We start from the raw sequence: 23,307 nt of genomic DNA, 5'->3' as shown, positions 1-23,307 counted from the left end.
TCCCACTGGTCTCTGGCTGTGTCCAGCCCGCAGGTCGAGCTCTGGCTCCTGCCACTGACATCCCTTTTGGCCTCCCCAGAGAACCCCTGCAAGCAAGCTGAACCAAACAGGAACTGCCTCGGGCCTGATTTCTCAAGCAACCACAGCTCAGCACAACTTGTGGGACAGGGGGTGGTGGGGCATGAATCATAGAGTCAATCAACAAACATTTGTGCTAACCATGTGCCCATCACTGGGATAATCGCACGGGATACAAAGAAATGCAAAAATCACTGTCCTGGTCCAAAAAGAGATCGCATTCTGGCGGGAGAGACAACATGCAAATAACTCTGTATATATAAGAGACAGATACACGTATATTATATATACATACATATCTGTGTATAGAGAGGGATACAAATGTATATATATATATATACACACACGCACTAAAGGAGACCTTTATATACATATATTTTATATACTTTACATGCATATATGTATACACACATAAACATATATAAACTCTAAGGAGACCTTTTTCAGTCCCCCTTTCCCTTTCCCCAATGCCTTCCCTTCCCTACACTTCAGATAGATGGATACATACATGGACTCACACATATGCATAGAAAGCTACGTATGTATGTATAGAAGGGTCTCCTGTAGAAGGCAGAATTTGAACCGACGGTCTCATCAGCCAGAAAAAAAAAAAAACAAAAAATGGTAAGTTTCACTAATGGTAGGTAAGCCAGACCCCAACCTCCATCCATCATTGTGCCAAACCTCAGAGGGCCACAGCCCTCACCCTAACTCACAATGGCCACGCCCCCCTAGAGACCAAACTTCCAGCCCAAAGAAAAATTCAGGAAGTTTTAGTTCCCATACCTATTTAGCACTTGCCACCTAAAATCTGTCCCTAGGAGTAAACAAATGTTTCCCAAGCCCCCAGATGCAAACACGTAGGTAAATCTCCTACACATTTCACCACCCAGTACTTTTCTAGTTACCACTCTCCAGACTTTAAAAGCTGATGGCCCCCAGTACTGAGGTTAGGACAATTAGACAAGCTAGCCAGCTCTCTCTAAGGCAGTGAGGAGGGCAGTGGCCTCAGAGCTAGCTGAGCGAGGCTCCAGTGTTTAGTTGTACAATCTATTCAGACATGCAAGGCAGTCAGCTTTGGCCTGCTCAATAGTTTTTTTTGTCTGCTCTCTCCACACAACTGCACAGAGTCGGGGTGGAGGGGAGGGAGGAGGAATGGAAAATAAGTTCACGGTGCATGTATCCTTTATCTGAAAGACTTTAAATTTTAAAAGCTGCCTGAGAAATATACCGATTAAAAAAATAAAAGCCCATCCCTAATGCCCCTATTAGCAGGATCCAAACAACATCTCGTTCTGTGCTCATTTTCACAAATGACTGCAGGAATTTTATCTTGGGTGTAATGCCTCTGCCTGGGTGGGAGCCAGGTTGGGTTCAGTTACTCCAGAGACACCAACGTGAGGATCATGGCTTATACTTCTAAATTCAACTATTACTGTGGGTATTATTATTATTATTATTTTAAATCCCCAAAGAGTCCTCCTGCTTTGGAATTCCCAAAGGCCCCTAGCTCACAAAAAAAAACCTCTTTAGCCAGAGGAGAGACTGAAGTTTTGGAGTTCCACGGTCATTCAAGTTCCTGGAGGAAGACAATGCATTGTTATGTAGATTACATTGATCGGGTGGAAAAGGCCATTCATTTCTGAATAGTCTGCCTGGCTTTACAAGAGGTTCTACAGTAAAAGACCCTGACAATTACACTTTCAACTCATTTTTTTAAGTGACTGTGTTTGAAGGCACAAAAAATTTCAGCATTTTACCCTTTTGATCAAATTTACTTGGGGAAAAAGGGTGGTGGTGGGGAGGGGAAGTTTTGGCCTAGGGAAGAAAACAAGTATTTCCAAAAGCACGCTGGCATAAATAACAACCTGTATTAAACTGCTTATCCCTTACAAGAAGGGGCCAACTGCAGGAAGCTGTTTCAGGTCTGCACTCCAATCTCCCCTTCCCCCTCTTCAAACCGATGCACACAGCAAGAGCCTAGTCATCTGGGAGAACTCTGAAATTGTTATCCGTCCTATTCTGGCAGGATGTTCAGAACAAGGGCTGGAGCACACACACGAAACCCACTTGAATTAACACACCAGTGCAATCATCTTTAATGTGAAACAGCTGTTTGACAACTTTCAGGATTCTGAAGGCTTCATATCTGTACCCAAAAGCCCCAAACTCAGCGGTGAGTCACAGTAAGAGCCTAGTTAATAAAGGTCTACAGAGGAGATAAAAAGTACAGCTGCTTCGGAAAAGAAGAAAATAAACCAATTGCTAAATCTCCCTTACCTATTTTGGAAAAAGTGACTGAATAGGAGTGGTTAAAAAAATCAATTTGATTTATAAATTAATGCTCAAAGGCTTTTTTTTCCCTTCCAAACAATCGAGTTTTTTTTTTCTTTTAACCATTACTGCTTCACTTAATTGGTGGACGGATCGATGTCATCAATAGCATTCTGATGGCTTTGGAGAAGGGAGGATTGTCTTCATAGCTACCAATTCCTTTCCTATAATTTGAGTGCTTACTCCCAGAGGAAGCTATGTGGGCAAACAAACCCCACCCAGAGATAAGTTTAACTGGTTTAAGCTTCCCTTAGGTTCCCCACTTCTAACTTTCCCCTCCCCCAATCCCAACAATTCCTTACATCACTTTTGTTTCCAAAAGGTCCTGGCCCCAACATTCTCCCTCCTATTGAAGGGTGAAGGTGGTTGGGGAGCCCCCAACTTGAAGTCTTGTCATCGGGCTGACAAAGGGATTCCCAGAAATTCCCATAATGCCAAATCCCTGAAGTCCTGTTGAGAGGCTGATTTACTAAATTGTGAACAGCTCTGAAACCTCCAGTATTTGTCACGTGGTGGCCTGAATCATAGGAAACCACACCTCCTTCCTTTCCTCCCCTCCTCCCAACTGCACCTTATCCATAGCAATGCAGACGCTAATTCCAAGCCACCTAATTCCTCTAGACTAACATTACCCAGATCTCCAAGGCCTGCCTTTTTCTGGGGCATTGTTTTTTTTTTTTTAATAGGGAGGACAGATTAGAGAACAGGATAGTTTATTTTTTTCTATGTATATAGCCCACATATATGTACATAACTTTCCTTGTGAGAGAGCCAGGAAAGCAATCTTTATAAACTTTTTACCAAGACCTCATGTTAATTAAATGTGAGCACTTAATAAGCAGCTTTGTGGCAAGCAAAACAAAAGAGCTGAGACTCTCTCCTCCCAGCCAGAAGAGGAAGCTAGCTGTTTATATATGTTTAAGATAAAGAGATGGGGGCATGCATGGGCACCTAAGAACCTTCTGGAACCTACTGCTTCCCAATCACTTCAGAGGAATGGAGTTAATGTGCCAAGTCTAATTTAGTTGATCACAATTAAGACACTGGGGAGGGGGGGGGAAGAAATCACCACTTTATGGACACTGGCATTAAAATAATTGATTTTTTTTCCAAAAATTTTATTGGGGGAAAACTACAAAACATTTACAGTACAAAGTTTACAGTCACAATTTGTAGTGAACTGGCTCCCCAAAATATATTACAACTCAAGTTGACTTACTCTTTAGTTATACATTCAAAAACATACTTCTGTTTAAGTAGTCTAAAGAGAGTAGTACATAGGGCTCAGTTCTGTGCCTATGTACAAACAAGACTCAAGCTACTTATTCATTCATCCACCGTCCAGGAAAGTTTGGGTTGGGGGGAAGGGAGGGGGAAGAGAGAGGGAGAACTCCTGACTTTCTACAAAGAAAAAAAAATACAAGTTTTGGAATTGAAATAACAAAAAAGGCATGTTCATGTACTACAATAAGGTCTCAGATCCAAGAGGTGGCCTCTGCGTATATTTAATAAAGAGTGGTAAAACTTTTCTATTTTTGTAGTTGAACCCATCCCTACATTCAAATTTTCTCAAGCATTAAGAAAGAAAATACTTATTTGGTTGAGGAAGATTTAAGGCAAGTCCGGGCCTTTCCAAAGGCACTGGGAGACTAATACTGGAGGCCCCTCAATTATTGCTACATTTTTTTTATTATACTTAAGGGTAATATCACAGTGGGATTGGTGAAATTAGGCAACAAACATACTTTTGGTTGATTTGTAAAGCTGGAGTTAGGTAGAAGTCTGATACTTTGAAGTCTGATTGCAAAGTATGTGGTTCTTATTTCTTTAAAAGTTGGACGGGCTACAATCTTTTTTTTTTTTTAATACATTCTAAGAAATCTCAGAAAGATCTTCCTCAAACTACTTCCACAGCATCGAGATAGATTTCTATAAAGAAATCATGCAATCTTTAAATTTACGTAAACAAGAAAAGAAATTAATGAAATAAATATTACATACAATCTCTTAAATTAAGATTTAACTCATTTACAATAAAATAACCAAGTGAAGTTACAAAAGGCATATATTACTGTGAAAAGAACATACACTCCACATTTCGCCGATTAATAATGGCAATCATAATTTAAACATAATAAAAGAATATATATCTATTGCTTTTCATCATACCCGATAAATACAGTATGAACAAAATTCTCAATGTATACTTTTCACAAGATAATAAATAAGTTAAATAGTTTTTTTTTCATATTGAGTTGTGGTGCAGTGGTGCTAATCAACTCAAAACAGCTAAACAAAACAAAAATCAGCAGTTATTTGTCAACAATTATAACCTAAACTCGGTTTGAGTGCTTCCCAAGAAAGCAAAAGGCAACATTTTTCTAAAAGAAATATCCACTATGTGGTGGTGATGGAACCGACTTTGGAATGGAAGGGTGGTGTTTTAAGCACATTATATATAGCTATATATAAAACTACAGCACTGTCATCAAGGCATATTCTTGGCAGGTCGTTGGATTTTATAAGCTTATAGTTTAGTAATGTGGCTTTTTTTGTTTGTTTACACTGTATTCAGAGACAAATGACCATTAGAAGCTTCTCCAAAGAGCAGGCAGTTCACACCTAGGTGCAGTGTGACTAATGCTTCAGAGTTAAGAGTTGGAATGGTGGTAGCTGCTGGTGCTGGGTTGATTTTTTTCCCCCCTAAAGTTCAAAACTCATCCAAGGTCTAGAAAAATAAATGTTTGGTTATTGTTTGTTCTATTCCCGTTACATCTGCCCGGTTTTCTCTTAATATAGATTTCTTTTGTTCATCTCAATACAAAAAGTTCGTTGGACTTTTTTTTGCTAAACGAGAACGCAACATTGGTAATCAAAAATAAAAACCCCCAAACAAGAGGAAACCGAAAAGGGGCGGGGGAGAAGGGGCAGCTCACAGAGCTGGGGTCCCCCAAGTCTTCCTTGGGCTCTGCAGTCTTTTTGGCTGCTAAATCCCCAGTCCCTCTCTTTCCCCTCCTCACTTAGACCCATCTACCCTCGGGGCTGGGAGAGGGGAAAAGAGGGGCGTCCCCCGCAGCCCACCCTCCAACTCCCCCCCCCCCAAATCTTCCTCCCGCGGCCGCTGCCCTCTCTGCTTGCTTAGTCGTCGGAGATGGACAGGCGGCTGAAGATGGGCAGGCGGCGGCCGGAGTCGAGGCTCGGGGACTCGGAGCCGCTGAGGCTCCCGGAGCTCAGGGAGCCGCTCAAGTAGCTCTCCCGGTCCGACAGGGAGTCCGGGGGACTGGGCGGCGCGTCGAACACGGGCGACTCGGACAGACGGCGCAGGGGCTGGAAGCTGAAGGGCGGGGAGGCCGGGGCGGCGGCGGCCACGGCTGCGGCTGCTGCAGCGGCAGCGGCGGCGGCCGCGGCTGTCGGGTGGGGCGCGGCGGGCGGCGGTGGCTGCTGCTGCTGGCTGCGGTAATAGGCGGCGGCCACGGCGAAGTTGTGGGTGTGAATGGCGAGGGGCGTGATGAGGCTGCTGAGCTCCTGGCCCGAAAAAGGGGCGAAGGCGTTGTTGGCGCAGGCCGCGCACGGGGCAGGGGAGAGCAGGTCCTCACCCCCGCCGCCCGCGCCGTACAGCAGAGCCGCGGCCGCCGCAGCCGCGGCCGCCGTCGGGGAGCAGCAGGAGGGGGCGGCGGCCGAGGAGGAGGAAGAGGAGGAGGCAGACGAGGAGCAGGAGGACGAAGAGGCGGAGGAGGAGCAGGAGGAGGACGAGGAGGAGGCGGCGGACGAGGAGCAGGAGGAGGCCGGCGGGGGCGTCCTCGACGTGGGGCTCTCTAGCAGGGGCGACTCCAGGCCGCCCGGGTGCTGGTGGTGCGCCGAAGAGAAGCCCGAGAAGCTGAGGCTGTGGTGCAGCTTGGGCCTGGGCTCCCGGGGGAAGCCCAGGTGCAGGGCTTCTCGGGGGCTGAAGGCCCGCAGGTCGCCCCCGCTGCCCCCCGCGCCCCCGGAGGGCGAGGGCCGGCGCTCCTCGGCGTTGTGGATGAAGTGGCAGCGGGGCCCGTAGGGGCAGAAACCGATGGTGTGGAAGGTGCGGCACAGCTCCGTCTTGTACTTGGGGTGTCGGGTCAGGCTCCGCAGCTCGTGGAAACCGTGGGCGAACTGACACTTCTCCCCGTACTTGCAGGTGCCGCTCTCCTCGAAGGGGCGGCACAGCTCGGTCTTGTAGCGCGTGGAATTGATCTGGGAGCCGCCGCCCGACTTCTGCTGCTGCTGCTGCAGCTGCATGAGTTGCTGGCTGCGCTCGCCGTTCTCGCTAAACGAGCGGTCCCGGAACTTGTTTTCCTTGTTGAGCAGGGCCGTGGTGCCTGCGCTGCCACCTCCCCCCGACGGCTCCTTGAGGTTACTGTAGGAGCCCGAGCCACCGGAGCTGCCGCCGCCGGTGAACTTGGGGGAGCAGCTGCCGGGGCCCGCGGCCGGGCTCGGGGAAGGGTGGGCGAGGGCCTGCAGGTTGCTGGTGGAGTGCCTTCGGAGAAACCCCGGCGTGAAGCTTGAGCCGGGGGAGGTGGTCACGGGCGTCCCCACGGCCTTCTTGTCCAGCATGCTGTTCAGGTTGAGGTTGGTTAGGGATTTCTCCGTCTGCTAAAAGGGAGGGGAGTAGGGGAAGATGAAAAAACGGGAGGAGGCATGGAGGTGGACAATTTTATGGGGGCGGGGTAAGAGCAGGAAAGAGGGAGGGTAGTTGCAGAATAAGTTCGAGACTTCAGGTCTGTGGGTCCCCCCCCCCCAACTTTCAGCTTACCGTTCCCACCCGCACAGAGACAAAATGAAAAAAGTTTGCAGATTCTCCCTCCCCCACCCACCCGCTCTTAGCTTCAAGCGTGCTGCCCCACCGCTGCAGCTCCATTTCGTGGGCTTTTCTCGTCATTTTGCAACCCTGCGGACACCCCCCTCCCCCGATTCATGGGGGCAAAGGCGGAGGAGCAGCCGGGGCTGTGCAAACACTGCCCCCGTAAACATTAGGCGAGTAAAGCGGGTCCCAGGCTAGACTGAATGCACAAGCCCCAGAGCAGTTACGCCTCGCTTTCCTTCTCCGTCCCCGCCCCTCCTCCTCCCGGCAACTAAAACACTTTGCAAACTCCGAGAACTGACCCAACAGGGAAAACCAAGGTGGGGTAGGGTCACCCCTACCCAAAAATAGTACGAGAAAGTTTCCATACTAAAAGGGCTCTCTGGCTCCTTCCCTTCCCTCTCGCCTACCTTGCAAAAGAAGTCGATGTCATAGAAGGCAGACAAAAGTGTGGTCGACATGTTTCTAGGTCCTGGGATAGACGCAGATGTAGGAGGAACCCAAAGACCCCGCTGTCCAGCAGGGCTTGGGATGAGCCACGACGGCTGGCGGGCGAGGGGTAAGGGTGGGAAGGGGAAGGAAAAGTTTGTAGAGAGTGGAGAGACCGGGTAACGGAGGTTAAGCTTTGGAGTTCTTTGGAGTCCGAGTTTAAAAAAAAAATGCTTTTAAAAGCCTCTCCTCTCTTTTCCCTCTTCCCTCCCCCCGCCCCCCCAAAAAAACCCACTTCTCCGGAGCTGAGGGCACAGCAAGCGGACTGCTGGAACTCTGTGCCCGGCGAACGCTCGCCCTATATAGAGGGTTGAGCGGGCCGGGGGAGGGGACAGAACGCTGACCCTGCCGGGGTCTCTAGGCAACACCACCCAGCCGGCTCCCACCGACGTCATGGGATTTCGAGTCCTCCCATAGGCTGCCGCCAATTTTCTTTCTTTCTTTTTTTTTTTCTTTTCTTTTTTTTTTTTTTTGAGCCAGGCGGGCGGGGCAGTCGGAGGGGTGGCCCCGGCGGTGCTGGGCGGGCCAGTGAGAGGGAGGGAGGCCGAGGAGGCGGGCCGAGAGCTCAGCCGCTAGGGAGAAGCACAGCCTTCTGAGCCATGTGGGGCATAGTACGTTTAGGCTCTCCACCTCCCGGGCCTCGTGCGTTGCTGAGCCCGGGGACTTTTGAACGTGGCTCAGGGTGAGCAGCCTGGGAGGCCGCCTACGCCCCCGGGGACTGGGTCATTCACATCCTGTGCCCTGCAGTAATACTAGGTCTATCCGTGGACAGGAGGAATTGCAAAATGCTAGAATATCGCAACCTTTCATGTTACTCTTGCCTAGTTTGCAAAGCAAAGGGAGCCGGACGGGAAGGAATGGTGGGGGGGAGGGAGCATACGGGTTGCAGCATGTCTCAACCCCCAAACGAAGGCTTGGAACTTGGGGTCCCGGCTCCGCTGCCCCCCAGGGAGGAAGTGCTGCGATCTAACACGTGGAGGAGGCGGTAGGGGCTTCCTCCAGGCCCCGAGAGAAGTGCGCCTGCTCCGAGAGGCGGAGGGGGCGTGGGGCTGGGTAGGGCTGGAAAAGCCCGGGTCCTCCAGGCTCCGCCCCGCCACCCCCAGCCGGGGCCTGCAGTAAACAGGGCCCGAGCGGTCCGGGGCGGGGCTGCGTGTCAGAGGACAAGGAGCTGGCTTGCTAATCACATCACAAGACCTTGAGCCGGGGCCAAAGGCGCTGTGAGTGGCGCGGGCCGTCCCGGGCGGGGGAGCCCGAGCCGAGGCTGGGCCGAGGGGGGCGGGACTGCGGGGCCACGGCTATTCTCGCAGCTCTTCTTCAGCCTCTTCGGGCCAGGGGAAGACTGGCATCGGTCGCCTTTGCCCTACCCCCTCCCAGTTTCCCAGGTTCCTGTGTCTGCAACCCCCTTATAGTCTGGGACTCGGGGGAAACAGACCCCAGTGTCGGAATCTCACGCTCACCCAGTTGCCACGCCCGCTTTCTGCCAGCCTGAGCTGGGTGGGGGGCAAAATCAGGGGAACCCAAAGCTTTGCCGTCGGGGACCCTTTCCCGGGGAGACAGCCCCCTCTAGCGCTCCCCCGGGTTACAGCTGGGGAGCCTTTCACTCCCCCACCCTCCTGCCTCCCTTCCGGGGTTCGCTGTGTCAGGTGCTCCCAATCAGGGCCTGGGGTGGGGGCGCCCAGCCCACAAGCGCTTGAGCTTGTCGAGCCGGGTCTCAAGGCGGTACCCCGTTGGGGTCCTGTGGATCAGAGACCCTGGATCATCGGCTTTGCTTTCCTCCTGCGCTGTGGTCACGGTCGTGGGGCTCCTCCGTGAGCAAGTTAGAGCGCAGGCAGAGATTTACTAAGTCTTGCTAAGTGTCCAGCAGGAAGTTGGGTTTATCACAACGTACCTGCCCCGGCTTTAAAATCAGAGGTAGCCCAAGGCTGTAAGTCGGGATGAGTCAGGCCGGCAGCCAGAAGAGGATGTGACTGAAGTCTATGAAATTACCATGGTCTTGGGCAGGTCGTTGCACTTAATCCTAGCCTCTGGTTTCTTAATTTGTTAAATGGAGTTGTACCAGACGATATCTGAGCTCTCTTCTGGCCCTAATCCTTTGAATCTCAAAGCTCTGGTGGGACTTTACACTATTAATGTACACTTGTTACTTATTATACTATTATACACTTATTAATAGCGGGTCCTAGAATGGCCCCATTGGAAGTCCTCAGACCTAATCCGGTTTTTTTTCCACCAAAAAAGTCACCCAAGTTGTGGACACTAGAACCAAGAGGCTGGAAGTAGATGGGCTTGTGTATAGTAATAGTCATAATAACGGTCCATCAGACCCCTGTTCATGAATGGAGGTGACCCTGGGTTCTAAAAGGCTATGCTAGTGGGAGTACCAGCCTTGGTGGGCCAGGCTGGAAAGTCAGTCCTGGGTGCAGTCAGATTGCTCACCTTTTGTCTAAGAACCATCCTAGGTTTGTCAGGTTATCTGACTCTGCCATCAAAACCCCCAGTAGGGTGGGAACAAGAACACAAGTCTCAGGGTTCTCTGCATTATGTTGTGCTGCCTTTTTGTGTATCAAAATACAAACTCCAAGGGCCAGTCTTGGGATTGGGAAGACCTTGGATCTAGTCCTGACTGACTTCAGCTAGCATCGTGAACATGGCAAATCGCTGACTCAGTCATCCCCCTAAGCCTGTAAGATACATATTTATTCTTTATTTGCTAAGTGTCCCTGGACATCCCAGGTTCTCCTTCCCCCCAAAACATTCAACTTTTACTCTCTGGCAATGGAAATGAGCATCTCAAACACTTTCATTTCCACAAATACCCCTCAGACCTTGACAAACTCTTAAAAAAACTTTAATTGATCTCTTAAAGAAGACATTATTAAACATATATTTGCCAGATGCTAATGAAGTACCTATGAATTTTCACACAGACTAAAAAGTGGCTTTCTTGGATGGCTTGAACTGAAGAGTGAACCTGGTTGCTGTTAAAACACATCCTGGATGGCTTAATATTGAAATAACTGAATCTGTGAGTCTTCTGAAGTTGCAAATTGAAGGAAAAAAGAGACTAGAAACTTTGCCCTATTTCAGAATGCTCTAGCAAAACCCATGCGAGGGTGCCACCTCCTGGGTGTTCTGAGAGGCATCAGGAAATCCTAAGAGGTCTCCAAGCTTATAGCATTCAAATGGATGGGTTGGGGAGGGAGACAGAGAGAGGGAGAAGGGGAGAGTTGGAGAGAGAAGGAGAGAAGGGAGAAGGGGAGAGAATGTTAGTTATCCTCTGTAAATGAAAAGCTTCTTGTCACTTTGATCCAACAAAATATGAGGAGGGAAGGTAATACTCATTCTTCCAGACAGGACCTTCTTCCCCCATGATCCTTTCTAAGAGCTTGGGGGACTGCTGCTAGTTTCCTTGCAGGCTACAATCAGACTTTTCAGTGACTGCTTTTGATCAAACACCTTGGGAGGTGGGGGGAGACAAGGAAATACCATAAGGCTCTTTTAATGACTGTGGACAAAATATAATTTTTAAATTATAGGTCACTACAGGTCTCCAACACAATCAAATTATCTGTATGAAGTTGTTCTTTAATTCAGATTTTTAAAAAAATGGAAACATTTGGAATGTATTTCCTTCTTTACTAAAATAGAATAAAATTTAGAATCTGATCAAAGAATCCAAATGAGTTTTTTTCTCCCCTTTTAAATCACGTTAAAAAACATGAGAGCTGAAGGGGAATGAAGACAGGGTTAAGCTAGACTCTAGGGAAGAAAATAGCTAATTCAGGCCTGCAGGTGGCCTGCACCTGGGAGCAAGGTAAATCTCACGTTTAAGGGCTCCACCTCCAATGGTAGTTGCAATAAATTTGGCTGGCTTGTAAGAACTGAGTAAATGTATTAAGAAGAAAGATCCTTTTGTAAGAAGGACACTTGGTCCACTTCAGTGGGCAGAGGGGCATAGTAAACAAAAGGAGTTTTAATTTAGGTAACATTTCCAGTGTATTCAGTGCAGGAAAATAATTCCCCAACTCTCCAACACATCCCTTTGCCATATCACTTGGTAAACTTAGGCTTTGTTCTCTGCAGAATTAAATGACAGGACATGGGGTAATCTCAACAGCCCAGGTGTGGAGTTCTCCTCCTTCCCTTGAAGAAGGTCTAGCAACTTCAGGCAAGCTAATGTTTTTCCCTTCTGGATGCGCAGTCTTGTATAGTCAGTAGTCTTAGAAAATTCAGGAGTTGGAGGCAGCTCTTTGGATATCTGTGATAGGTGTTGGTACCGCTGGGATGCTATTTTTCTCAGCTGACTGAGCTTCTTGAGATTCTGGGAAGGCCAGCTTTTCTTACAGAGGGGAGACAAGTGCTTGACTAGGTGGCTGACATAGGTTAGCGTCTCTGCCCAGAAGTTCACTTCGCCTTTGTCAAACACAAAGTCATCTTCTACCTGGACAAAAGAACACATGGGCAAGGTGACAAATAGTCATATTAAGTAGATTCATCTCTGGCAGAACCTGGAAAGACAGAGAACAAACATCTTTCCCCCACAGTGAGGGACAACATAGCTGGGGAAAAACATGGAACCTGGAGTCAGGAGAGCCTTGGGCTTCTATAACCAACCAGTGGGCAAGGCACTTCAGTGCTCTGAAAATGGGCTAATCACAGAATCTGAGAGTGGGAAGGGGCTTAAGAAGCCACTCAGTCCAGTCTGTACAGCAATCCTAGACACAGATTTAGCCCCTTGAGGGCAAGAGCTATCTTTTGCCTTTTTTTGTATCCCCAGTACTAAGCACATAGTAGGTGCTTAATGTTTGTTGAATGATTCATTTAGAGTTGGATGGGACCTTAGGACCTTCATCGTCTGGTCCAAACCTCATTTTATGGCTGAGGAAACTGAGTCTCAAGAAAGATGAAGCAACAAACCCACAGCTAGCAACTGACGAATCACAGGATGCTAGATTGAGGTCTTGGTTGTCATCTTGTCCAACACCCTCATTTTAAAGATGAGGCATTTGGAGTCTAGAAAAGTTAAGTGACTTGTCTGAGGTGACACAGATAGTGTGGCAGGGCAGGAATTTGAAGCTCTTACTCCAGATCCTGAACCTTTCACATTGCCTCAGCCTCTGACTCTAAATCCAGTGCTCCTTCCTCTACATCACAAGGGGTCACCCAGAGGAACCCACTAACCCCGAGAGAGATGACTCAACTTCTGGAAAATTCGAATTGTTTAGATTTTTCCTTACAACGAGCTGAAATCTGTCTCTCTGCAGCTTTTTCTTCTAGTTCCTAGTTCTCTGCTCTGGGCCTTAGAAGAACAAGTTCAACTCCTGTTCTACATGACCTCAGAAAAGCTATCACTTGCCTCCTAGCCTCCCAAGTTTTCTCTTCTTCATGCTAAGCATTCCTAATTCCTTTGATCAACACTTGTATGTAATGGTTTTGAGGTCACCATCCTTGTCATGTATCCTAAGAATGTGGTGTGCTCAGAACTCAACATAACCTCCAGATGTGGCATGAAAAGGGCAGAAGTGGGCCTGTTGTGTTCCGGATGCTACCTTTCAATTCAGCCTAATTCAAATACTGACATTTTGGGGCTGATATGTTGTACCACTGATTGCAGTTGACTCTGAAGTCCACTAGAATCTCAATTTCTTTACTCAAGTTATTATGTAGTTATACTTCTCCCATATGTATTTGCAAAACTATTTTTTAAAATACAAGCACAGGACTTTATGTTTATCTCTATCAAATTTCATCTTCCCAGAAAATTAAAACTACTCCAAGGTTCTGCCTTATGCCTATCAGACTGGCAAATGATCCCAAAAAAGGAAAATAGGTGGGAAATGACAACTGTTGGCAGGGTTGTGGGAAAATAGGTATATTGATGCATCGATGGTAGAGATATGAACTAGATTAGCCACTATGGGAGTCATTGGGAACTATACCCCCTCAAAATCACTAAACTGTAGATGCCCGTGGACCTGGTGATACCTTTAATAGGCTTGTCCTCCAAAAAGATCAAAGAAAGAGGAAAAGAACCCATATATACAAAAATATTTTTAGCAGCTCTTTGTGCATGGCGAGTAACTGGAAACTAAGGGAGTAACCATCAGTTGGGGAATGACTGAATAAATTTTGGTATATGAATGTAATGGAATATTATTGTGCCATAAACAATGGAAGGCAAACCTAGAAAGGCATATGAATTAATGCAGAATGAAGTGAACAGAATGAGAAGAACAATTCATACAATAACATTGTAAAGAAAAACAACTTTGAGAGATGTAAGAACTTTGATCAGTGTGATTACCAAATAGAGTTCCAAAGGATTGTAGTGACTGACCTGGTAGTCCCTCATTATCAAGTATTTATTTTTAAAATAAGTTTCTATTGACATTTTCTGTTTGTTTTTTTTTTTTTTACATTACCATACTATCCCATGTGTCCTTCTCCCCCCTTACAGAGAGCCATCCCATGTGACAAATAGCATTTTTTTGGAGGAAAAAAAAGGCAGCACAACTGATAAATTGATAAAAACGTGCAGTGTGTAACACCTGTGGACCTCCCACCTTCACAGAGCGGTGGGTTGGGTGAGTGTCTTCTCATATTTCTTGTTTGAAATTTATAATTTTATTACATTTACTTTTGATTGGGGGGGTGTTTTTCTTTCCGTTTACACTGTTGTAGTTACTATGTATATTGTTTTCTTGGCTCTGCTTACTTCCCTCTTTATCAGTTCATAGAGATCTTTCAGTGCTTCTCTGTATTTATCACAGACATCATTTCTTATGGTGCCGTAACATTCCATTTCATTCATATACCACAATTTGTTTAACCGTTCCCCAATTAATGAGCATCTACTTTGTTTCTAATTCTTAGCACAAAAAGTGTTGCTTTAAATATTTTGGAATATGTGGGGACTTTTTCCCTCCCTATCTATGGGTTCTTTGGGGCATAAGCCAGTAACAGAGACATTTTAGTCACTTTATTTGCATGATTCCAAATTACTTTCTGATTGCTTTGATTTGCTTCTTATCATTTTGACTGATCTTATTAGTGACTTGGAGCAATTTTTTGTGGTTATGAATTCTTTGCAGTTCTTCTGTGAACTTTGTTCACATCCTTCGAACATCGATCTGTTGAGGAATGGCTATTGTTTGTATACATACATATACACACATATCACTTCACTTTTTGTCCTAGATTCATTGATGTTGTCTGTGTAGAAGCTTTTCAGTTTCAAGTAATCAAAATTATCTATTTTATCTTTTGTAGTTGCCTCTATCTCTTGCTTGGTTAAAAATATATCTCCTACCCATAGCTATGAGGACTATATGATCTGTTTCTCTCCTAAGTTTAAAAAAAAATAACATACAATATTAAGGACATGTATCCATTTAGAATGTATTGTGGAGGATGGTGTAAGGTGTTGTTCTAAGCCTAATTTCTGCCAGACTGCTTTCTCGATTTCTCAGGAGTTTTTATCAAACAGGGAGCTTTCCCCTAGCTAATATGTTTTCTACTTTATTAAATACTGGGTTATTGAGTTTTATTGTTCCCTGAATCTCCTTTGTCTAGTTGGTTTCATTGATCTCTCTGTCTTTAACCAATATCAAATGGTTTGGACAACTGCTTTATAATATAGTTTGAGGTCTGGAAATGCAATTCCCACTTTGTCTTTACTTCTTTTCATCATTTCCCTTGATATTCTAGATCTTGTTTTTCCAAATGAAATCTGTTATTATTTTATGAAGTTCTATAAAGTGTTCCCTTGGTAATTTGATTGGTATGACATTAAAAGTGTACATTGACTTTGGTAGTATTATCTTTTCTTTTTTGAGGGGGGAAGGCAGGGCAATTGGGGCTAAGTGACTTGCCCAAGGTCACACAGCTAACAAGCGTGTCAAGTGTCTGAGGCTGGATTTGAACTCAGGTCCTCCTGACTCCAGGGACAGTGCTCTACTCATGTGCCACCTAGCTGCCCCTGGTAGTATTATCTTTTATCATTATTCTCACAGCTTCACTGTGATGGCTGAATATTCCTTTAGCTATTTACAATGTTCTTTATTTCTTTGAGAAGCACTTTGTAATTCAATCTGTACTCATAAAAAAAAATTTAAAAAAGAGTAATTCAATCTATACAAGTCTTGTGTTTGTTTTGGGAGGTGGATCCCCGGATAGTTTATGCATTTTGTAGTTATTTGGAATGGAATTTCCCTTTCTATTATAGCATCTTGTGATTTGTTGATTATTAGATAGAAATTCTGTTGATTTTTGAGGATTTACAGCATAGTCTGTAACTTTGCTGAAGTTACTGATTGTCTCAATTAGTATCTTTGTTGATGTCCTAGGGTTTTCTGAGTAAACTTCTGTCATCAGCAAACAGGAATAGTTTTATCACCTCTTTACCTGTTTTGAGTCCTTTTGTCTTTCTTGTCTTAGTGCTTTTGCTAGCATTTCCTGAACTACATTAAATAATAGTAGAGAGAGTGGGCGTACTTGCTTCACCCTTGCATTTATTGGAAAGGGCTCTAGTAGTTATATCCCCATTGCACATGCTGCTTGCTTTTGGTTTTAGATAGAGATGCTTTTTATGATTTTTTTTAAAAGTCCCTCTTTGCCTACATTTTGTAGGGTTTTTAGCAGAAAAAATGTTGTACTTTGTCAAAGGCCTTCTCTGCATCTACTGAGATGATCATGTAGTTTGGAACGTTTTGGTTTTTAACATGATTAATTATTATTTTTTTTGAAGCTATTAATGCTATTTTATTGGCTTGGGTCACTTGTGATAATAAAAAAAAAACCAACCATTTTCTGGCAAAGTCTGCATATAAGACATAATCAAAAGCCCCATGTGTGGACAATGAACAGACCTGTTCACCACGATCGATGGGGCTCTCCTTCATATTTCACTGCTGTCTTTAAATGCTAAGAACTTATTTCAGTCACATGGGTTCATTGGGGAGGTAGCATTGCATAGTGGAAAGAGCTCTGGCCTGGAATCAGGAGTTCTAGCTCTGCCACTAACTAGCTGTGAGACCTTAGACAAGTCCTTTCCCCTCACTGGGGCTCACTTTCCTCCTCTACAAAATGAGGAGGTTGGACTAAGGGAACTCGAAGGTCCTTTCCAACTCCAGCATAACATGATTAATTATGTTGATTGTTTTCCTAATGTTGAGTCATCTTTCATTGCTGGTATAAATCTCATTTGATTACAAGGAATGGTTTCTTGGATAAATTGCTGTAGTCTGACAGGATTTTGTTTAAAAATTTGAGTTAACAGTCATTAATGACGTAGACCTGTAGTTTTCTTTCCATGTTTTATCTTTCCCCTAGTTTAGGTATTAGGATTATATTTGTCTCATAGGTTCTTTCTTTCTCAGTTTTTGAAAATAATTTGCAAAAGTAAGGGTACTAACTGTTCTTTAAAAATATGCTGTTCTTTTTGTTGATTTATCTGTTTGTATTCAACGTCTTTGAGTTTTCATTTTCTTGAAATCTTTGGTAATTACTGGGCAAGTCATAGTCCAACAGCCTAGGTTTCTGCCCCAGTTGGCTTTGCGATGGTCAGAACTTGCCCCAGCTGGGTGCTGTGCTCTTTTTCTCAGGCTTGGTGGAATGTAGCATGATCCCGTACCTGTACAGGGTCCTGTCCTGGTGACCTGCTTCAGTTCCCTGGCCCACTGCTGGCAGTGTAGAGCCTGTTTTCCCAGCAGGGCCAGTTCAGACCTTTGTAGCAATGGCCCTTCCAGGTTTCAGCCCCTGGAAGGCTTTTGCTCCTGAAGGGCTATGTCCAAGCTGGCTGATGAGTCCTGAGCAAACTTCTACAGCCTGGATGGAGTTGGGTTCTCCATGGCACTAGAAAAAGGAAGGGGGTATCAGGGGATAAGGGGCAAGTTTTGATGTAAGCTTGTGTCATGTCCTTGGGAGGTGAGAGAGAGTGCTGCATGGCTCAGGGTCAGTGAGTTCCTGGGTTTGGGGTTTTTATTTTTGTTTTTTGCATTCTTGTGGATTGTGGGTCCTAGAATTTGGAGACAGCTGAAGTTGCTTTGTGTTTGGAGCATAATTTCTGTTTTGGAGAGCTTTTAGTGGTTGTAGGGATCATAGAAAATTTCCAGTCTACCATTTTTGTTGCTCATGTGATCCCAGAGAAACCATCAAGCATCTATAAAGCAGATACTTTGTACCAGGTATTGTGCCACGCACTGAAGATTCAAAGAAAGGCAAAAACATGGTCCCTGCCCTCAAGGAACTTATATTCTAATGAAGGAGACAACAATTATGTACATATAAGATATATGAAATGAAACTGGGAAGTAATCTCAGAGAGAAGATAAGATACTCTTAGTTGGAGTGGGGACCAGGAAAAGCATCTTGGAGAAGGCAGGAGTTGAGCTGAGTCTTGAAGGGAGCCAGAGAAGCCAGGGAATGGAGATGAGGAAGGAAAGCATACCATTCATGGAGGGGGGTTGGGGGGGGAGGCAGTATAAAGGCAGAGAGAACTGGGAGATGGAGTTCAAGGAAGAGTGAGAAGGCCAGTGTTGCTGGACTGTAAAGTATATGGAGGGGAGTAAAGTATGAGAAGAGTGGAGAGGCAAGAAAGGGCTAGTGTGTGGACTATTTAGAAGAGAAAATATTTTCTATTTTTTCCTGGAGGCAATAGGGAACCACCAGAATTTACTGAAGAAGGTCTCCAGTCAGACTTACTCTACAGAAAGATCACTTTAGCAGCTGAGTATATAGGTTATGAGGGCAGCAAGTGCTGGCCCTGGAGTCAAGAGGATCTAAGTTCAAATCCAGCCTCAGACACTTAATAACTGTGTGACCCTAAGCAAGTCACGTACTCTTGTTTGCTCAGTTTCCTCACCTGTAAAATGAGCCGGAGAAGGAAATGACAAACCACTCCAGTATCTTTGCCAAGAAAACCCCAAATGGGGTCATGAAAAGTTGGATATGACTAATTGACCAAAAAAAAGGGGTGTGTGTGTGTGTGTGTGTGTGTGTGTGTGTATGATTTTATGTATGTATACACACACACATGCTATTGCAGTAGTCCAGGTGTAAGGTAATTAGAGCCTACACCTGGGTGTTGGTTTTGAGAGTGGAGAAAAAGGGATAAAACTAGAAATGCTATGAAGGTAGATAAGACAAAGTACAGAATGAAGCACACTTTTTTTCTGAACATGGCCAAGGTAGAAATTTGCTTTGTTTAACTATGTATATATGATACAAGGATTTTATTTTATTTTTTCATTTGAAGTGGGAAGAGGAGAGTAATGATGGGGTTATTAAAATGGAAAAAAAAAGGCAAGAAACAAGAGTCACTGAAGCACTTTTTAAAAAATGCTTAGAAGAGAACAGAATGAAGGTCAGTAGGAAACCACAGACAAGCTGGACAGCTTTGGAGATAACATTGAATTTATTTTATGCTTAAAGAGAAAAAAAGCTGGTCATAATATAGCTTTGTGGCTTCATATATGGTCCTCTTTTTTGGTTCTGCTTTGCATATGGAAATGCTTACCTTATTTGGTGTTAAGTTCAGAATAAAAAAGAAATTAGAACAAAAAAAAATTTCATCTTCCCCATAAAATGTATATTCCAATCTGTCATCATGGCATGGAGTTGATCCTGGATTCTTGAAGACAGTGTCAATATAATGCAAGCCTCTGGAAGGACCTACTACACTAGAAAGACTCAGGATTCAGTCCCATCAATAGTGTCTCTCTAAAGACCAGCCAAGCTGAATATGGAGAGGCTCATTATGAGATATTTGTAATGTCTGTAGCATAGTGCCTGGCACATAGTGGGTGCTTAATAAATATCTGTTCCCCTCCCCTGATTTGGCCCCTTCAAAAAAGCTGGCTATCACTTAATGAATTCTTTGATCATGGCAACCTATGAAACACAACAACAATCACGGTCCTTACCACAACAAAAACAAGTCACCTAAGTCAAAACTACCTACCCATATGCCTACTTTTTTGTTTCTACAAAATTTTTATAAGACTATTCTACATAAGTATTAAAATCATCCTTGATGAAGATATGAGACACAAACAGTCAAAGTTTCACAAACAATATTCTATAGTAGACCACATCTTTGGTTACACAGTTAAATGTGTAGAGAATACAAGATCCCATTGTACTTAGTATTTCTTGACTGCAAAAAAGGCATTTGTTTCTGTAGAACAAAGCCACTCCTTAAAGAAGATCCTCTAACCAGATGTCTTCCATGCACATGTTAAAATTGTACAAGATTCCTTGCAAGATGCAAAAGAAGGAATAATGTTGTTAGAAGATACTCTGATTACTAACTGATTATTAAGCAAGGCATAAGACATATGTTTGACAAAGTTGGTTACAATTCTCATGAAGAATGTTCAGTTTGAGCTCCAAATGGAAGAGAGATTTCCTACCCATGTTTAGGTCCTCTGTCGCTGCTGTTTGTGGATAGCATTTGCATTACAATGCAGGACCTTTTAAATGAGACCTAAGATCACTTAAAAAATGTGTGGTCTTACTATCCACACTGGAAAAACTGAGTGGATGATAAGTGCACATGGTCCAGACTATGACTTGAATGGATATGCCAGATAATGGCCTGACCTGTCAGTTTCTTCAGATGGGCAATGATTGGGCTCAGAATTGAATAGGAAAAAAGAGAGAAGGCTGAATCACTTTTTGGGAAAATTTTGGGAAAATGTAGAGTATATATACCTTTGGCCCAGCAATACAACCACTAGGCATATCCTCTAAAGGGATCAAAGATAGAGGGAAAGGACCTATAAGCACAAAAACATTTATGGCAGCAACTTTTGTTGTAGCAAAGAATCAGAAATAAGCCCATCAACTGGAGAATGGCTGAACACATAAAGGTATATTAATGTAATGGGATATTATTATGTTGTAAGAAATGATAAAAGGAAGAGATTCAGAGAAACCTGGTAAGACTTTTATGAACTAATCTAGAGTGAAGTGAACAGGACAGGAGAACAGTTTACACAATGATGATGATAACATAAAGGCAAACAACTCTGAAAGATTTAAGAACCCTGGTCAATGACCAATTTCGACTTCCCACCTCTTGGCAGAGAGGCGACATAGATTAGAGGTGGGATAAGAGGCACACATTTTCAGAAAAGGCCAATATGTGAATATGGTGTGCTTTACTGTGCTTATACAAGGGAGAGATCTGGGGAGAGGGGTTGAGGGAGAGAGTTGGGGGAGGAGTGGAGGAAGGAAAAAGAGAGTCAATGAAATATTTTAAAAATGGAAGAGAACAGGAGGAAGTTCAGATGGGGACACAGACAAGCAGGGCAGTGTTGGTGCTATCATGTTAAATTTGATATACTGTTTAAAAATGTACCAGATATTTGTGGTTTCATAGGCAATCTCTCTTTTTTTTTGTTCTTTCCACACTGAAATGTTCATGTTTGTTAAATTCATAATAAAAAAGAAAGAAAATGCCCAATGTTTTTAATGACCTCAAGTTTCTCCCTGAAACAAAGCCCAAGGTTTTTAAAAGCAATATTCTTCCAGGGAGGCTGAGTCATGGAATACCGCAGTCTTGAGGATGAAAATTGTGGGTCACTCAAAGTACAATGACAGGTTGTGTGGAGGGCCTCCACACCATGCCTTCTGTTCTCAACCCTCCATCCTCGTCTAACAGCAGCAGCAGCTAGTATTTACAGAGCGCATTGAGGTTTGCAAAATGCTTTACAAATGGTATCTCATTTGATCCTCCCCTCTGGGAAGTAGGTGCTAATATCATCTCCACTTTACAGATGAGGAAACTCAGTCTGAGAAGTTAAGGAACATGCCCAGAGTCATACAGCCAGTAAGTGCCTGAGGCGGGATTCTAACTCAGGTCTGCCAGATCAATATTCTAGCCACTACATCATAGAGCTGCCTTAGTTCCCTCCTTCTAGAAACTTGGACTTTGTTCCTGGGTCACCTTTTTTCTGATAGGTGAGCTTTTACTTTCTCTTGCTGAGGCCCAAGTCTTCCAGACACTTCCCTGCCTCCCCATGCTGCTTTCCCAACACCCCTTCTTTATATGTAGTCCTTCTCTCTTAGAACATAAACTCAGGCTATGGATTATATTGCTTGATTGCGCCAGTATCCCTGGCTCTTAGCAAAGTGCCTGCCTGACACATAGTAAACCTAATACATGTTCGTTGTCTGTCCATCCTGTCTAGTCTGTTTCTTTAATCAGTCTTTCTGTCTGTTTATCATCTATTCTGTCTGTCTTGTCTGTCCATTTATCTATTTGTCAGTCTGTCTGGTCGATCTGTCTGTTTTGTCTGTCTACCCCTGTATGTCCGTTCTCTCTCTCTCTCTCTCTCTCTCTCTCTCTCTTTCCCTCTCTCTCTCTCTCTCGTCTATCTTGTTTGAATATTTTTTGTCAGTCCATCTGGTATGTTACTCTATCTGTCTATCTATCTACCTGTCTTGTCTGTCTATCTATGTGAAAAGGCATATAACAAACGAAGGCTTGCATGAAAGCAGCAGCCTCGGAGCACAGAGATGTCAGACTTCAAAATGGAGAGGGGTGTTTAGCAGGTTGGAGGGATCCCCAGTAGACAGCTCACAGCCTACGCTGGTGTCCTTGGAATGTTGAGATACCAGAGAGAATGCACACTCTCTCCCAGTGGAGGATTCACAGGAACCCATGGACAACAGTCACACAGGATGCGAAAGTGCAAAAAAGGGGGTGCTCTGTATGTTCAGAAGGATTAGCCACATCAGTGAGCTAAGATCACTGAGGTGAATTTCATCTGATTAGATCTGACTCATCATTCTAACCTTTCGACTCCTTTTTAGATCCTGGCTGTGTCATTCAGTGTGTTAGCTAATCCTCCCAGCTTTGTGTCCCTGGAAAATTTGATGATTATGCCATAAAAGCCTTCATCTAATTCACCGACTAGAGTGCTTAACAGCATGAGAGGAAGTATGGTGTAGTGGATAGAGAGTGGGTTTCAGAGTCATTGAGACCAGGGTCCAAGTCCTGACTTGGACATATACTGGCTGTGTGATCCTAGGTAACTCACTTAACCTCTCAGTGCTTCAAGTAATTCTCTGAGAGATGTTATCTGAATTCGCAGAGGGAATTTCTTTACTGGATGTTTCCCATACCAAATAAATCACAGATTGGATTAAAAACAAAACTATTGAGCAGTACAGAATATTTAAATAAGCCTGGAGAAGTTTCACTAGAGACCTACCTCCAAGTTCTACCTTTTACACTTATTAGCTATGTGACCCTGGGCTAATCTTTAACCTATATGAGTCTGTCTCCTTTTTGTAAAGAGGGAGCTGAACTGGATGGTTTCAGGTCCTCATTTCTGTTTTTATATGATCCTGTGAGCCAGTAATGACTAACTGCCCTTAGGGTCTGGTCCTTCAGCCAGTTCTGAATATACTGTCACTGCGCCCATATGTCTCCACCTTGTCCACAAAGGCAGCATAAGAAACTTTTGTCAAATGTTTGGCAATCTATGTAAGCAGCACCTCTTAGGAAGCCTATCAGTTGTGATACGCTTTGGATGAGGCTGCGTTTGTTCTTAGTGGTCACAGGTTCCCTTTCT

At 44.5% G+C, this 23,307-nt stretch overlaps 2 protein-coding genes across 3 annotated transcripts in view; both read right to left on the bottom strand.

Moving 5' to 3' along the window:
• Nucleotides 1-3,500: 3,500 nt before the first annotated feature.
• ZFP36L2 (ZFP36 ring finger protein like 2) lies at nucleotides 3,501-7,986 on the bottom strand. 2 transcript variants are annotated; one of them, XM_036751649.1, is made up of 2 exons: nucleotides 7,648-7,986; nucleotides 3,501-7,029 (listed from the first exon to the last, which is right to left on the bottom strand). In XM_036751649.1, exons 1-2 carry the CDS (start codon nucleotides 7,696-7,698, stop codon nucleotides 5,551-5,553), a joined length of 1,530 nt encoding a protein of 509 aa, XP_036607544.1. In that variant the 5' UTR covers nucleotides 7,699-7,986; the 3' UTR covers nucleotides 3,501-5,550. The 2 variants fall into 2 exon arrangements, with proteins under 2 accessions (XP_036607544.1, XP_036607545.1); XM_036751650.1 differs by having other exon boundaries at nucleotides 3,501-7,026.
• Nucleotides 7,987-10,568: 2,582 nt separating this feature from the next.
• THADA (THADA armadillo repeat containing) overlaps nucleotides 10,569-23,307 on the bottom strand; it is a 445,161-nt gene continuing 432,422 nt past the window's right edge. Inside the window, exon 38 of the mRNA XM_036750973.1 lies at nucleotides 10,569-12,167. Within this exon, the coding sequence (XP_036606868.1) occupies nucleotides 11,790-12,167 (378 nt within the window). The 3' untranslated portion in view covers nucleotides 10,569-11,789. The remainder of the gene's footprint in view (nucleotides 12,168-23,307) is intronic.

The sequence above is a fragment of the Trichosurus vulpecula genome, chromosome 3, assembly GCF_011100635.1.
Source record: "Trichosurus vulpecula isolate mTriVul1 chromosome 3, mTriVul1.pri, whole genome shotgun sequence".
Classification (NCBI taxonomy): domain Eukaryota; kingdom Metazoa; phylum Chordata; class Mammalia; order Diprotodontia; family Phalangeridae; genus Trichosurus; species Trichosurus vulpecula.
The sequence above is the reverse complement of the archived record's forward strand: the minus strand, read 5'-3'. Positions and strand labels throughout refer to the sequence as shown.

Coding starts and splice junctions, on each gene's coding strand:
- ZFP36L2 (XM_036751649.1), bottom strand. CDS start 7,698: ATGTCGACCACACTTTTGTCTGCCTTCTATGACATCGACTTCTTTTGC. Junction 7,030..7,647: donor ACATCGACTTCTTTTGCAAG/GTAGGCGAGAGG, acceptor CCTCCCTTTTAG/CAGACGGAGAAATCCCTAAC.